At 44.0% G+C, this 16,678-nt stretch overlaps 1 protein-coding gene across 13 annotated transcripts in view; it reads right to left on the bottom strand.

Moving 5' to 3' along the window:
- The window catches only part of plcb4a (phospholipase C, beta 4a), a 546,496-nt gene that overhangs the window by 72,205 nt on the left and 457,613 nt on the right, over positions 1-16,678 (bottom strand). For all 13 annotated transcript variants that reach the window (XM_043696592.2, XM_043696591.2, XM_043696594.2 and 10 more), the window contains one exon: positions 4,254-4,369. In XM_043696592.2, the coding sequence (XP_043552527.2) occupies positions 4,254-4,369 (116 nt within the window). The remainder of the gene's footprint in view (positions 1-4,253; positions 4,370-16,678) is intronic.

The following is a 16,678-nucleotide window of genomic DNA, read 5'->3' as shown; positions in this document are numbered from 1 at the left end:
TTTGGGGTCACGAGTTCAGAGGTGGCTGAGGAGCTCGGACTGATTTCTCACTTGTGTTTTCTCGTAGTTATGTGCAGTCTCATGGACAGCTCTGGTAATAAAACACAGTCTTTGAACCAGAACGTGTGGCTTTTCTAGAACATAGAACATAGAACATAGAACATAGAACAATACAGCACAGAACAGGCCCTTCGGCCCACGATGTTGTGCCGAACTTCTAACCTAGATCAAGTACCCATCCATGTACCTATCCAAATGCCGCTTAAAGGTCGCCAATGATTCCAACTCTACCACTCCCACGGGCAGCGCATTCCATGCCCCCACCACTCTCTGGGTAAAGAACCCACCCCTGACATCTCCCCTATACCTTCCACCCTTCACCTTAAATTTATATCCCCTTGTAACACTCTGTTGTACCCGGGGAAAAAGTTTCTGACTGTCTACTCTATCTATTCCTCTGATCATCTTATAAACCTCTATCAAGTCACCCCTCATCCTTCGCCGTTCCAACGAGAAAAGGCCGAGAACTCTCAACCTATCCTCGTACGACTTCCTCTCCATTCCAGGCAACATCCTGGTAAATCTTCTCTGCACCCTCTCCAAAGCTTCCACATCTTTCCTAAAGTGAGGTGACCAGAACTGCACACAGTACTCCAACTGTGGCCTAACCAAAGTCCTGTACAGCTGCAACATCACTTCACGACTCTTGAATTCAATCCCTCTGCTAATGAACGATAATACTCCATAGGCCTTCTTACAAACTCTATCCACCTGAGTGGCAACCTTCAAAGATCTATGTACATAGACCCCAAGATCCCTCTGTTCCTCCACCTGACTAAGAACCCTACCATTAACCCTGTATTCCGCATTCTTATTTGTTCTTCCAAAATGGACAACCTCACACTTGGCAGGGTTGAACTCCATCTGCCACTCCTCAGCCCAGCTCTGCATCATATCTAAGTCCCTCTGCAGCCGACAACAGCCCTCCTCACTGTCCACAACTCCACCTATCTTCGTATCATCTGCAAATTTACTGACCCACCCTTCGACTCCCTCATCTAAGTCATTAATAAAAATTACAAACAGCAGAGGACCCAGAACTGATCCCTGCGGAACTCCACTTGTAACTGGGCTCCAGGCTGAATATTTACCATCTACCACCACTCTCTGCCTTCGACCGGTTAGCCAGTTTTCTATCCAATTGGCCAAATTTCCCTCTATCCCATGCCTCCTGACTTTCCGCATAAGCCTACCATGGGGAACCTTATCAAATGCCTTACTAAAATCCATGTACACTACATCCACTGCTCTTCCCTCATCCACATGCTTGGTCACCTCCTCGAAGAATTCAATAAGACTTGTAAGGCAAGACCTACCCTTCACAAATCCGTGCTGGCTGTCCCTAATCAAGCAGTGTCTTTCCAGATACTCATAAATCCTATCCCTCAGTACCCTTTCCATTACTTTGCCTACCACAGAAGTAAGACTAACAGGCCTGTAATTCCCGGGGTTATCCCTATTCCCTTTTTTGAACAGGGGCACAACATTCGCTACTCTCCAGTCCCCTGGTACCACCCCCGTTGCCAGTGAAGACGAGAAGATCATTGCCAACGGTACTGCAATTTCCTCTCTTGCTTCCCACATAATCCTAGGATATATCCCGTCAGGCCCGGGGGACTTGTCTATCCTCAAGTTGTTCAAAATGTCCAACACATCTTCCTTCCCAACAGGTATCTCTTCTAGCTTACCAGTCCATTTCACACTCTCCTCTTCTACAATACGGTCCCTCTCGTTCGTAAATACTGAAGAGAAGTACTTGTTCAAGACCTCTCCTATCTCTTCCGACTCAATACACAGTCTCCCACTACTGTCCTTGATCGGACCCACCCTCGTTCTCGTCATTCTCAGGTTTCTCACATACGCATAAAATGCCTTGGGGTTATCCTTGATCCTATCCGCCAACGATTTTTCATGCCCTCTCTTAGCTCTCCTAATCCCTTTCTTCAGGTCCCTTCTGGCTATCCTGTATCCCTCCACTGCTCTGTCTGAATCCTGTTTCCTCAACCTTATGTAAGCCTCCTTCTTCCTCTTTACCAGACATTCAACCTCTCTCGTCAACCAAGGCTCCCTCACACGACCATTTCTTTCCTGCCTGATAGGTACATACATATCATGGACACGTCGTATCTGCTCTTTGAAAAAGTTCCACATTTCCACCACATCCTTCCCTGACAGCCTATGCTCCCAACGTATGCTCCTCAAATCCTGCCTTACAGCATCGTAATTTCCCTTCCCCCAATTATAAAATCTACCTTGTTGTGCGCACCTATCTCTCTCCATAACCAAGGTGAAAGTCACAGAATTGTGGTCACCATCACCAAAATGTTCACCCACTAACAAGCCCACCACTTGTCCCGGTTCATTTTCTTTTGGTGAAACCTTGACTTTTCAATAATTACTCTCCCACGCTCAACCCCTTTACTCCCACAATAATCCCCATCCTACTCATCAACTGAAACCTCCAAACCCCCTCCTCCATATGCAGCATTAATGCAGGAGTGAAAGCAAATCTGTAAGTCTGGGCAGGTTGCAAAGTGTTATGACCAGGCCCCCAGGCGAAACCCCCCTATGTGTTATGGTTCCAGGTGGGAAACTCCAAACAGGGATGAACTGGATCCCTTCTGTATTCACCTACTCCCGCAGTAGGTCGGAACAAGGTTATTTTAAAAATGGAACCCCCTGCCTTATGAAGCTCTTCCTCCCAGACCCAAATGTAATCCACGTCTTAAAAAGCGTTGATTTAAACAGGCTTTCTTGAGTTAACACAGTGTGAGTTTGTTCATTACTAAATGCGAGAATTATTAACACTGCACACATCCAGACAGATTAGAAATAAGAGTCGAAAATGAAGAAATTTTTAAAAAAACACAGGCAGATTAATGTCTGGATTGTTCACAAAGAGCTGATAGTTGAATGTTGAGCAATGGAAATCACCGGTAGCATTAATGTCCGTAATTGAGCAGTTAATTTTGCTTTTGGTCTTGTTGACTGCCTTAAGTTCCTTTGCTCAGATTCCTTTTGTTTTAACACCTGTCCTTGGGTATTTTTCAAAGGGAAAAACACATAATGTACTCACCTTGCACAGACTTCCTTCTCTACAGGACATTCATGAGCCAGATCAGTTTTTATGACAATTGAAAATGGTTACATTCAGCTAATCTAATGGTGACCATGTAATCATTGTCGATTAACAATCGACAGAACTAGCAAACTTAAAACAAATTGCAACACCTAACAAGCATAGAGGTCTTGTGACATATTGGTCGTGTCTCGATATCTGGATTGGAAGGTTAAAGTTCCCACCCCAGAGGTGTGTCATGTCCGATTAGAGATCACATTGAAATGGTCAAGGGAATGCTGCAGGAAGTAACTGTTTTGAAATGAACATCACAAGTGTCTTTCGAGTGCTGAACGCTGCGGCAATATTGTCATGAATAAGAGAAGTCTGATCACATATCACTACTAGTTCACATGGCACTCCCTTCAGCACATGCATGACCTCACTCTTCACCCTTTCAGATCCTCCTCCCCCTTCTTACAGACTCTTTCTCCTTGCTAATGCAGCGCCTCTTTCCTGCTATTTAAGTGCCCACAACTGAAGCTGAGATTTTGTCTCCTCACCACCACTCTACAGACCACTGGCTTCACTCCCCAGACACTAGCTTTGTTTAATTTAAAATCAGGGAATAAAATATGGATTCTTAAGCTATTCCTAGTAATGGTCACTATAACCATGTTCATCAACCTGGCTCTCTAATATTCTTGAGGACAGGAACGCATTCTTCCTAACTTGGTCTGGTTTATTAGTGACTCCGGGCCAATGGCAATGTGGTTGATGCTTAACTGACCTCCAGCAAGCCACGAAATTCAAGGGCAATTAAGGATGGGTGACAAATGCAAGCTTTGCTCATATCCCATGAAAGGAATACAATAAAACTAGGCTGAATAGACTGAAGATTGGTTACGAATGCTGGTCTAGGCTCTGCATGCACTAATTTTCCTCCTTATTAGATGTTCTGCCATCCAAAAGATAAAATAAATGTACACCTCAGAAACAACTTAAACTCAGGGAATATTTGCCTTCCTGTTCTTAGAGTTCATCGCTTCATAATCCCCTCCCAATATTAAAGTGCTTCCTTTTGGGATCTACCGGACAATGCATTGCAGGTACTGAAAAATCAGGAGGCACTTACCCCTTCTTTTTGATTGCTTTTTCCAAAATCTTCTCTTGGGTTAACTTTTCCTTGTCGTGTTGTGCCACCATTTTATCCACTTGCAAGCAATGTGATTTCTGAGTGACACTGTGTTCCTGGAACAAAGATTAGCCATCAGCAGCAGTGCTTGACCGTGTGGTAATCATGTTAAGCAACAATCTCAGGAGCCTCAGGTCAATGATTGCTTACTGAGCCAACATTGGAGTAGCCTATCCCAGAAAAAGGTGCTGAGGTAGACGAGAATTCATCAGACACTGATACATTGTAAGTCACGTAGGCAGTACATTACTCAAATTCCAAAATGGTCTCTTTGTGAGGCAGAGACTTCCACAGATTCACAACCCTTTGTGTGAAGCAATTATTCCTCATCTCACTCCTAAATGATTGGTACCTTTTCCTGAGATTCTGAGCCCACATTACAGATTCCAATGAATAATCTCTCAGTGTGTCCCTTCAGAATCTGGTTTATTTCTATGAGGTTGCCAAACTCTGGAGGATAATGGCCAAGTTTACTCAGCCTCTCAAAATAGCCCAACCCCTCAGCCCAAAGACTGGGTTAGCAAACCTTCATCCTACCCCTTCCAATGGAAAAACATCCTTCCTTAAATAAGGAGACCAGAACTACATACAGTATTCCAGTCATGCAAAGAACAAATGTGAATCCATATAAAATAAGACTGATCAGGTCTGAGGGCAATTGTACAATCCATTCTTTGTGCATTGCTCCCATTAAGCTTGCAAGCTGGCCATGAACGAATTATTACACCCCAAATTTATTGAACACTTGAGAAAATTAATACTGAACCATTTATACTATGAATTCTTATCTTGTTACATACATTAATTTTAATTTGTTTAGATTAATACAATTCCGATAGAAAAATCAGTTAATGATTACCTCAAAAGAACCACAACCAAAACAAGATTTTAAATAAATAATTTTAACATTAATTTGCATGAATTAATTTTAGTGCAAAAGTGCTCTGGATGTGAAATGACAAAGATTTAATTGATTTGGAGATGCCGGAGTTGGACTGGGGTGTACAAAGTTAAAAATCACACAACACCAGATTATAGTCCAACAGGTTTATTTGGAAGCACTAGCTTTCGGAGCACTGCTCCTTCATCAGGTGGTAGTGGCTCAAACTAAAGAAATAATTGGCCTTGGTAATAGGTTTGTCGATATAAAAATACAAACTTGCACAGCAGTGAACCACAGATAAGTTTAAATTCCACATTTCTAAGCAGCCAAACTCCCATTTCTATTTAAAAATGCTGTAAAAAAGTGTTCAAATATGGACACTTTGACAATTAGTAATTGCCGATATGAGGGCCATCAAAGAACACAGTTGTAAAAGTATCCCAATCCAGTCTTCACTGCATGCAGTACAGGGAGGTTGAATTTGTACATGACACTTTTTAGACCTCAGCCGTGTAATGCAAACAGTTGTGGGTGTCAAATTATAGGAAAGATTTGAATGTATTGGAGACAAAGCAGAAGTAATATACAAAAATGATATCAGGAATATCTATCCTCAGAAACTTCAGTTATGAGGATAGATTGAGGGATGCTGCCTGGACTGGCGGGCTTGTCTTACAAAGAGAGATTGACTAGAGTCATAGATTCATAGAGATGTACAGCACGGTAACAGACCTTTGATCCAACCCGTCCATGCCGATCAGATATCCCAACCCAATCCAGCCTCACCTGCCAGCACCCGGCCCATATCCCTTCAAATCCTTCCTATTCATATACCCATCCAAATGCCTTTTAAAACTTGCAATTGTACCGGCCTCCACCACTTCCTCTGGCAGCAACACCCTCGGTTTGAAAATGTTGCACCTTAGGTCATTTTTTATATCTTTCCCCTCTCACCCTAAATCGATGCCCTCTAGTTCTGGACTTTCTCACTCCAGGGAAAGACATTATCTATTTATCCTATCTATACCCATCATAATTTTATGAACCTCTATAAGGTCACCCCTCAGCCTAGAATGCTCCTGGAAAAACATCCCCAGCCTATTCAACCTTTCACTGTAGCTCAAATCCTCCAACCTCAGCAACATTCTTGTAAATCTTTTCTGAAACCTTTCAAGTTTCACAACATCTTTCTGATGGGAAGGAGACCAGAATTGCACGTAAAATTCCAAAAGTGGCCTAACCAATGTCCTGTACAGCCATAACATTACATCCCAACCCCTGTACTTAATACTCTGACCAATAAAAGAAAGCATACCAAATGCCTTCTTCACTATCCTATCTACCTGCTCCACTTTCAAGGAGCTATGAACCTGCACTCCAAGGTCTCTTTGTTCAGCAACACTCCCTAGGACCTGACCATTAAGCATATAAGTCCTGCTCTGATTTGCCTTCCCAAAATGCAACACCTTGCATTTATCTAAATCAAACGCCATCTGCCATTCCTTAGCACATTGGTCCATCTGATCAAGATCCCATTGTAATCTGAGGTAATCTTCTTCGCTGTCCACTACTCCTCCAATTTTGGTGTCATCTGCAAACTCACTAACTGTACCTCTTATGCTCGCATCCAAATCATTTATATAAATGACGAAAAGTAGTGGACCCAGCACCGATCCTTGTAGTAAACCACTGATCACAGACCTCCAGTCTGAAAAACAACCCTCCACCACCAACCTCTGTCTTCTATCTTTGAGCCAGTTCTGTATCCAAATGGCTAGTTCTTCTGGTTGTCCATGAGATCTAATCCTAATAAACAGCGTCCCATGGTGAACCTTGTCGAATGCCTTACTGAAGTCCATATAGATCACATCTCCTGCTCTGCCCTCATCACTCCTCATTGGTACTTCTTCAAAAAACTCAATCAAGTTTGTGAGACATGGTTTCCCACGCACAAAGCCATGTTGACTATCCCTAATCTGTCCTTGCCTTTCCAAATACATGTACATCTTGTTCATCAGGATTCCCTTCAACAACTTGCTCACCACCAATGTCAGGCTCACTGGTCTATAGTTCCCTGGCTTGTCCTTACCACCTTTCTCATACAGTGGCACCATGTTAGCCAACCTCTAGACTTCTGGCACCTCACCTGTGACTATCGATGATAAAAATATCTCAGCAAGAGGCCCAGAAACCACTTCCCTAGCTTCCCACAGCATTTGAGGGTACACCTTATCAGGTCCTGGGGATGTATCTACTTTTATGCATGTCAAGACATAAGCTTGGACTTTTCTCTTGGAGAGAGGGAGAAAAAGAGGTGATCTGATCGAGGTGTCCAAGATAATGACAGGCATAGATAGAGTCAATAGCCAGAGACATTTCCCCAAGACAGGATTGAGTGTTCATAGTTTTAACATGTTAGGAGGAAGGTATACAGGAGACTCAGAGGTCGTACACAGAGAGCTGTGAGTGCATGGAATGCGTAGCCAACAGTGATCGTGGAAGCAGTCATTAGGGACATTGAAGTGACTGGACAGCAGTGAATTGAGGGGTGCGTAGGTTAGGTTATTTTATTTTAGATTAGGATTAATCTTTGGCACAACATTGTAGGCCGAAGGGTCTGTTCTGTGCTGTACTTTTCTATCTTCTATGTTCTAAATTGGAACTGTCTTCCCTGGAGAGACCTGATGGAGCTTTTCACAATGGAGAGTCGACTGGTTAGAGTAGATAAGGAGGAGCTGTTCCTGCTCACATAAGGAGAAAGAATGAGCGGGCATAGATTTAAAGTGATGTGCAAACAATACAAGGTCATCGTAAAAAAAACCTTTTTCACAGAGCAAATAGGGTCTGGAAATGTGGTACAGGAAGGTTCAACTGAGACATTCTAGAAGGGCATCATATGATTATTTGTATAGAAATGGTGAGCAGGGCCATGGGGAAAAGGCAGAAGATTTACACCAGGTAATGAAACCAGCACAGGGACAATGGACTGAATAGCCTCTTTCTGCTCTGTGGTTCTGTGGTAATGGGTGCATTTGTCCAAATGTAATTTGCCAATATGCACACTGGGGATAAAATCATCTCAATAAATCAGAAGCAATAATAAATATTTACATCTCTACAATTATCTGAACAAAGTAAATCACCCAAGTATTCTTTAAAGGAACACCATCAAAGAAAATTGGATACTGATTCATATCAGGAGGACTGACACAATGGAGAGGAAGATTTTAAGGAGCTGTTAAAACAGACTAGCTGAGAGCTGTAGAGAAGTAATTCCAGAACTTGGGATCACAGCTGCCCATACTAAATCCACCTAAAGCTTCCAGTTTCCAACCAGCTCCCATTAAAGCAGGCCAGACAGCGGGTAAGAACTGTCAAGCTCATCAACTATTCATTCTGAGAACAAGCGGAGGCTGTCAGAGGGTGGATGATCCAATAGCTGAGGAGAAACATTGGATGTTCCTTGACAATCCCTTCTGTGACGATTGAAAGATATAAACTACAAGAAGTTTCATCGATGAAGGAAGGTCCTTGATGGTTCCAACCCTTTTGTCCTCAGGTTTTTAGCTACAGTATTAGCAACAAAAGCCAAGAACACAGCAGCAATTAAAAATAGATGTGGCTCAAAGGAAGAAGTCAGAGGTTGGTGGTAGAGGGCTGTTTTTCAGATTGGAGGCTTGTGACCAGTGGAGTGCCACAAGCATCAGTGCTGGGTCCACTACTTTTTGTCATTTATATAAATGATTTGGATGTGAGCATAAGAGGTATAGTTAGTAAGTTTGCAGATGACACCAAAATTGGAGGAGTAGTGGACAGCGAAGAAGGTTACCTCAGATTACAACGGGATCTTGATCAGATGAGCCAATGGGTTGAGAAGTGGCAGATGGGGTTTAATTCAGATAAATGTGAGGTGCTGCATTTTGGGAAAGCAAATATGAGCAGGACTTATACATTTAATGGTAAAGTTCTGGGAGTGTTTCTGAACAAAGAGATCTTGGAGTGCAGGTTCATAGCTCCTTGAAAGTGGAGTCGCAGGTAGATAGGATAGTGAAGAACGCGTTTGGTATGCTTTCCTTTATTGGTCACAGTATTGAGTACAGGAGTTGGGAGGTCATGTTGCGACTGTACAGGACATTGGTTAGGCCACTGATGGAATATAGTATGCAATTCTGGTCTCCTTCCTATCGGAAAGATGTTGTGAAACTTGAAAGGGTTCAGAAAAGATTTACAAGAATATTGCCAGGGTTGGAGGATTTGAACTATAGAGAGAGGCTGAACAGGCTGGGGCTGTTTTCTCTGGGGTGTCAGAGGCTGAGGGGTGACTCTATAGAGGTTTATAAAATCACGCGGGACATGGATGGGATAAATAGATAAAGTCTTTTCCCTGGGCTGGAGGAGTCCAGAACTACAGGGCATGGGTTTAGGGCGAGAGGGGAAAGATATAAAAGAGATTTAAGGGGCAGTTTTTTCACGCAGAGGGTGGTACGTGTATGGAATGAGCTGCCAGAGGAAGTGGTGGAGGCTGGTACAATTGCAACATTTAAAAGGCATCTGGATGGGTATATGAATAGGAAGGCTTTGGGTCGGGTGCTGGCAGGTGGGACTAGATTGGGTTGGGATATCTGGTCGGCATGGACAGGTTGGACCAAAGGGTCTGTTTCTGTGCTGTACATCTCTATGACTCTATAGCATGATTGATACATGGGAAGTTTCAATGTAATGTGGTATATGGAAAAGTCAGCTCATTTAATACTTTGTAACAGGGAAAGACGATGAGTGACTTGGGCGTCACTGCCTGGGCCAGTATTTATTGCCCATCCCTCGTCGCCATCGAGAAGGTGATGTGAGTTTACGTCTTGAACTGAAAGGACAGATGAGGAAACATTTCTTCATTCAAAATGGCAGTAAACCTGTGGAATTCACTACACAAAAGGCTGTGGAGGCTCTGACAGAGTATATGCAAGAAAGAGATTGATGCATTTTTATATGTTAGAAGACACCAAGGGTGTGGAGAGAAAACAGGAGTATGGAGTTGAGATTGAGGATCATAATGAATGGCACATCAAGCTCGAAAAGGCTACTCTTGCTCCTAGCTTCTAGCAAACATTCCATAAAGCGCTGAGTCAAGTAGTATCCGAAGAGCGGGGAGTCACTGTTTCAGTTTGGGTCCTTTCATCAGAAGATCCGGACCCGAAACATTGACTCCTCTGCTCCTCGGATGCTGCTTGACCTGCTGTGCTTTTTTCCAGCTCCACACTCTATTGACTCTGGCTTTTTAGTATCTGCAGTCCTCACTATCTCCAAGGTTCTATAAAGAACTAACTAGAAAGGGGAAAATAAACTGGCTATCTTCAGGCTAGAGATGTTTTTCTCTACAGAGTAAAACACAACTCCTTCACTTCCAGAGATGATGTGGTTTCTACCAAGTCCTTCACCCCCATCAAGTTGCTCAGCTCCCTGAGGGTTAATCAGTCATTGGCAGGTAGAAGGCTTTTGTCATCAATAATTGGTCACAAATTCACAGACCAATCAGCTCCTTGCTGCCAGCCAGTGCTTCATTTGTACACATCCCTTGGCTGCAGCTCGTCTGCAAACTAGGGTTTCATGACTGCTTCAACAAGCAGGTGTGTAAGCAGCACTTACAGTGAGCGTCAGGCAATGTCCCCTCTGAGCTGCACAGAGGGTCTATGCGGGGGCCGACACCATTCGCAGCACTGATGTCCAGTCCCAGAGGTCACTCTTTCACATGGACCTTCAGTCCACACAGAATGGAAAATATTGCCTGACCAACTTAACAGTTCATGGGAAGCACAGATGGTGTATGTGTTTTTTTTCTGAGAGCAGTGGAGTTTAGCGTATAGAATCTAGACACAATCTATAATGGGCATCAATAATTGATGTGCTTAACGATGTGAACCAGTTACCTTAAAGCAAGGCTTCCCAAAGTGGAAGTCAGGACCACAGGTGGGGCTGAGAGCTGAAATTTTGGGATGTGAACTCTGAGGCAGTAGTGCTACAGACTATGTTATAACAGCTGTACTTCCATTGTAACAGCCCCTGGCTTTCACAATAGGGACAGAGAGAAAAAGGAACAGGTATAGGCCATTCAGTCCTTTGAATCTGCTCCACCATTCACTATGATCATGGTTGCTCATCCAACTCAATAGCCTGTTCTCTCATCTCCTATTTCATTTGATCCCTTTATGGACAAGCGTTATGTCCAACTCTTTCCTAAAATCATACAATGTTTTGGCTGTGGCTACTTTCTGTTGTAGCTAATTCCACAGCCTAACCACTTTCTTTGGGTGATGAAATTCAGTCATGACCATGAACCTTGAAACAGGGTCAAAGCAGGAAGCACTGTCTTCATGGTAAAAACTGTCAAGACTTATAGTGACCCCCCAACACGGTAAATATTAAACTAAACAAGTCCCCCCTCAATAACCTTCCACAGTTACAGGAATTATATGATACAAACTGATAATATGATATCGAGATGTATTCCCAAGGCGCTATTCAAGAGTGTTGTACAAAGTACAGAGCAAACAAATAACTAACTTCTCTTCCTTTAGAAGAACTATGACAACTTGCAGTCAAGCACGGATTCTAAATTTGCCCAGCACAAAAGTCATAAGTCCAACAGATATGTGGAATGATGTGGATAATGGAATACGTTTGTTTAATTCATGCCATTTAATTAATCAGCCCTTACCCCTTCTTTCTCATTTACCATTCAAAAACCCTGAAGTGACTGGCGATTTGCAAAATTCAGTTAAATATAAGAAATGGCAATTCTGTTCATGAATAAGTTACTGCTTTTCAAGTGCAGGCAATTCATCATTCCCACATTTCACACAAATGTCTGAAGAAGGGCCTGTGCCCGAAACGTCGAATCTCCTGTTCCCTGGATGCTGCCTGACCTGCTGTGCTGTTCCAGCAATAAAGTTTCAACTTTGATCTCCAGCATCTGCAGACCTCACTTTCTCCACACAAATGTCTGACAAGTGGCTCAATGGCTAGCACTGCTACCTCACAGCCCCAGGGACCTGGGTTCAGTCCCAGCCTTGGGTGACTGTCTGTATGCATTCCCTCTGGGTGCTTTGGTTTCCTCCCACAGTCCAAAGCTGTGCAGGTTATGTGGATTGGCCATGCTAAATTGCTTATAGTGTGCAGGCTAGGTGGATGAGTGATATAAAAAGCAGGGATTGAGTGGGAAGGCATTGGGGACTCAATGGGCTTGGATGCTATGAAATGGGGTCTCCAATGTGGTAAACATTTTAATTTACAGATAAGACAATTTGTTCATGATTACAACTAAAATACAGTAAAAAAATCCCCATATACTCCCTTCTTATTAAACACTTTATAGAGAGGATCTTAATTTATGAAATCTAAGTGGCATACTTGCCTCCACAATGACAAACTTCTGGGTTCAAATTCCACTCCTCACCCTGAGAGAGGTTAGGATGCAGGGAATACTTCTTTGATGGGATGTTACATCAAGGTCTTACCTGCCTATTTTTGGGTGGTTCTTAGATCCCATGATCAATAGAGAGCAGAGGAATGATCCCCAGCATCCCAGGTTTTAGTTAACTCTCTGAAGTGCAAATTCATAGAAAATGTTAACCTGCTGGCAACACCACCCCACCAAACCAAAGGTTGTGGAGATTGGGTAAGCAAAGTAACAAAAAAAAGCATGCGCAGAGTCTAGAGTAAGTGCTGCTGGCTGAAACAGAATAATAGAGGGAGACGAAACCATGCAAAGAAAGCAAAATAATGGGGGTGGAGATGGGACGAGTTAACTTTTTGCGGCTGGTGGCATAGTGGCTCAGTGGTTAGCACTGCTGCCTCACAGCCCCAGGAGAAAGTGAGGACTGCAGATGCTGGCGAGTCAGAGTTTAACAATGTGGTGCTGGAAAAGCACAGCAGGTCAGGCAGCATCCGAGGAGCAGGAGAGTCGACGTTTTGGGCAGGAGCCTTTCTGATGAAGCCCTTTTTCAGTGCCACACTTTTTGACTCTCACGGTTCCAGGGATCTGGGTTCAATTTCACCCCAAAGTAACTGTCAGCGTGGAGTTTGCACATTCTCCCTGTGTCTGCATGAGCTTCCTCTATGTGCTCTGGTTTCCTCTTACAGTCCAAAGATGTGTAGGTTAGGTGGATTGGCCAAAGGCAATGCAGGTTTATAGGGTAGGGGCTGTGGATTTGGGTAGGATGCTCTTCAGAGGGTCAGTGTGGACTTAATGGGCTGAATGGCCTATTTCTATTGATTCTGTGATTGTTGGAAGAGTTGAAACTGTCCACTGCAAAGATGGTGTTCCTCGAGACTGTCTCCTCACTTTGCTTTCTTCTTCTCATGGCATGTCTTGGGTCTTCCTCCTCGTTTTTGTCTCAGCCAACAGCACACGGCAAATCTGCTAATTCTTCTCTCCCTCCCTCTCAAGAACTTCTTCGTCACTGAGTCTCCTCTGTCTTCCAGAAACAGGGAGGGTGTTTTGTGTGTGTGTGTCTGTGTGTGACTGAGAGTGTGTGTGAGTGAGAGAGGGTATGTGTGTGTAGGTGTGTGAGTGAGAGAGGGTATGTGTGTGTGTGTGAGTGAGTGTGTGAGTGAGAGAGGGTATGTGTGTGTAGGTGTGTGAGTGAGAGAGGGTATGTGTGTGTGTGTGAGTGAGAGAGAGAGTGTGTGTGTGTGTGTCTGTGTGTGACTGAGAGTGTGTGTGAGTGAGAGAGGGTATGTGTGTGTAGGTGTGTGAGTGAGAGAGAGTGTGTGTGTGAGTGAGTGAGAGTGTGTGTGAGTGAGAGAGGGTATGTGTGTGTAGGTGTGTGTGTGAGCGAGAGTGTGTGTGGGAGTGTATGTGTGGGTTTGTGTGTGTGGGTGTGTGAGTATGTGTGACTGAGAGAGAGAGAGTGTGTATGTGAGAGAGAGTGTGTGCATGTGAGTGAGAGGGTGGGTGTGTGTGTGTGTGTGTGTGAGAGAGAGAGACAGAGTGTGTGTGTGAGAGTGAGAGTGTGTGTGACTGAGAGAGGGTATGTGTGTGTAGGTGTGTGAGTGAGAGAGAGTGTGTGTGTGTGAGTGAGAATGTGTGTGTGTGGGAGAGTATGTGTGGGTTTGTGTACATGGGTGTGGGAGTATGTGTGACTGAGAGAGAATGTGTGTGTGAGCGAGAGTGTGTCTGACTGAGAGTGTGTGTGAGTGAGAGTGTGTGTGTGTGGGAAAGTATGTGTGGGTTTGTGTGCATGGCTGTGGGAGTATGTGTGACTGAGAGAGAATGTGTGTGTGTGAGTGTGTGTGTGAGCGAGAGTGTGTCTGACTGAGAGTGTGTGAGAGTGAGAGAGAGACAGACAGAGTGTGTGTGAGGGAGTGTGTCTGCGTGTGTGGGAGTGTGTGAGTGGATTTGTGTGTGTGGGTGTGTGAGTATGTGTGACCGAGAAAGAGTGTGTGTGTGAGAGTGTGTGCGTGTGAGTGAGAGGGTGTGTGTGAGAGTGAAAGAGACAGAGTGTGTGTGTGTGTGAGTGTGTGTGTGACTGAGAGTGTGTGAGTGAGAGAGAGAGACAGAGTGTGTGTGAGAGTGAGGGAGTGTGTGTGCGTGTGTGTGTGTGGGAGTATGTGAGTGTGTGTGTGTGAAAGAGAGAGAGTGTGTGTGTGAGGGTGTAGGTGTGAGAGTGTGTGTGAGTGAGGGTGTGGGTGTGAGAGTGAGAGTGTGTGTGAGCGAGAGAGAGAGTGTGTGTGCTTGTGTGTGAGAGAGAGTGTGTGTGTGTGCGAAAAAGAAAGATTCATTGTAACTGGGATGATCATTCCTGCAAATTACCCCTTCCCCCACCAAATATTAATATCCCTCTCTTCCCTGGCACTTTCTCTCAGGGCCAATGGGCCAAGCTGGGAACTACCCTGACCCCTACTCCTCATCTCAAGGACAAGAAAACCTGGTTGTTAAGTCTGTGATTCTCTCATCGGGTGCTGCCTGCCCTGCTGGGCATTGCTGGCATTTTCTCGCTTTTACTTCCGATTCCCAGCAGCCACAATGTCTTGCCTTTCTCCGGTCCAAAGGCTAGGCTGGCATCGGACTAAAGATCAGCAGGAACTCTGTGTTTGTCAAGTCCTCTGTGCACTTAGAACTTCTAAACATACAGAGCTGATGGAGGAAATTTTATTTCTCTTTGTCAAAGTGGTACAGAGTGAAGTCAGTGTGTGGGACTGAAGAATGGAGGTGGGGTGGGGGGAGCCTCATAGAATCCTACATAATTCTTGAAGTATTCAAAGAAGACATTCCTCATAGCCAGGGAGTCCGGAATCACTGTCCATTTTCCTAATCAAACTGTTCAGAGATGTTACTTCACACCTCTGGAGCAGGTAGGACTTGAACCCTCGCCTCCCAGTCTATAGATAGGGACACTACCATCATGCCACAAGAGGGCTCAGGGGTCACAGTCTAAAGATATGGGGGGAATTATTTAGTGAGACTATTACATTCCCTGCCTGAGGCCAAAACATTGCATGTTTTCAAGGAGGAATTAGGTTTAATTCTTGGGGCTAAAAGCAAACAAAGAAAAGGGGGCAAAGCAGGAACAGGATGCTGAGTTGGATGATCAGCCATGATCATATTGAATGGTGAAACAGGATCGAAGGGCCGAATGGCCTATTTCTACTCCTTTTTCGATGCTTCTATACAGCGCTGACAACTGATTCAATTCCAAAGGAAGCACAAGTAAAATAAGAATTGTAAAAAACTGTTGCGGAAAATAATCCCAAATCAAATAGCGTGTATAATCACCGTTGTTAAGGTTGAATCATTGCAATTATTGGGACATATTTGCTTTTTTTCCCAGTGTATTTCAGGATGTCCAAGTATTGAAGTTCAGACCACCAAGATGGCCCAGGCTGTGTACATGGACAAGCTACCAAAGTTCATGATGGAAGAGTTCTTTACGCACAGAGTACTGAGATAATGGCTGAAAACAATTAAGAATCCATGACAAAGCTTGATTTGGTTGCGAGAATCCCAATGAACCAAAGATTTAATTATTCACCCAAATTATATTCAGCAAACAACAGGGACACCAGTCACCCAGCACACCAACAATGACTCACACCAAGAAATCTTTGTTTGCGTGAGTTCAGACTATTAGGGTGAGATAATGCTACTTCTGTTACAAATGCCGCTGCTGTTTACTTGTATCATTTCAAAAGGAAGGTCCGCATGAGTAGACTTTGGACTTCCTTTCTAAACAACAACAACTTGTGTTCTTTTTGCGTCTTCAGTGTCGTAAAAGGGATCAAATTACTTCACAGGAGTTTTATTAAATAAAATGCATGGCCCAGCTGTGAGAGGAGATACAAGGACAGAAAACAAAAAATCTGGTCTAACAGTTAGAAACGAAGGAGTGGTCAGACAGTCTTAGGAAGGGAATTCCAGATTAAGGCCCTGGCTGCTGATGGCATAGCCACTAATGGCCCAGCATTTAAAGTGCTACAATCTCACGGT

This window comes from Chiloscyllium plagiosum, unplaced genomic scaffold, assembly GCF_037043375.1.
Source record: "Chiloscyllium plagiosum isolate Xiang-an unplaced genomic scaffold, Cpla_swu_hap1 HiC_scaffold_10, whole genome shotgun sequence".
NCBI lineage: Eukaryota > Metazoa > Chordata > Chondrichthyes > Orectolobiformes > Hemiscylliidae > Chiloscyllium > Chiloscyllium plagiosum.
The sequence above is the reverse complement of the archived record's forward strand: the minus strand, read 5'-3'. Positions and strand labels throughout refer to the sequence as shown.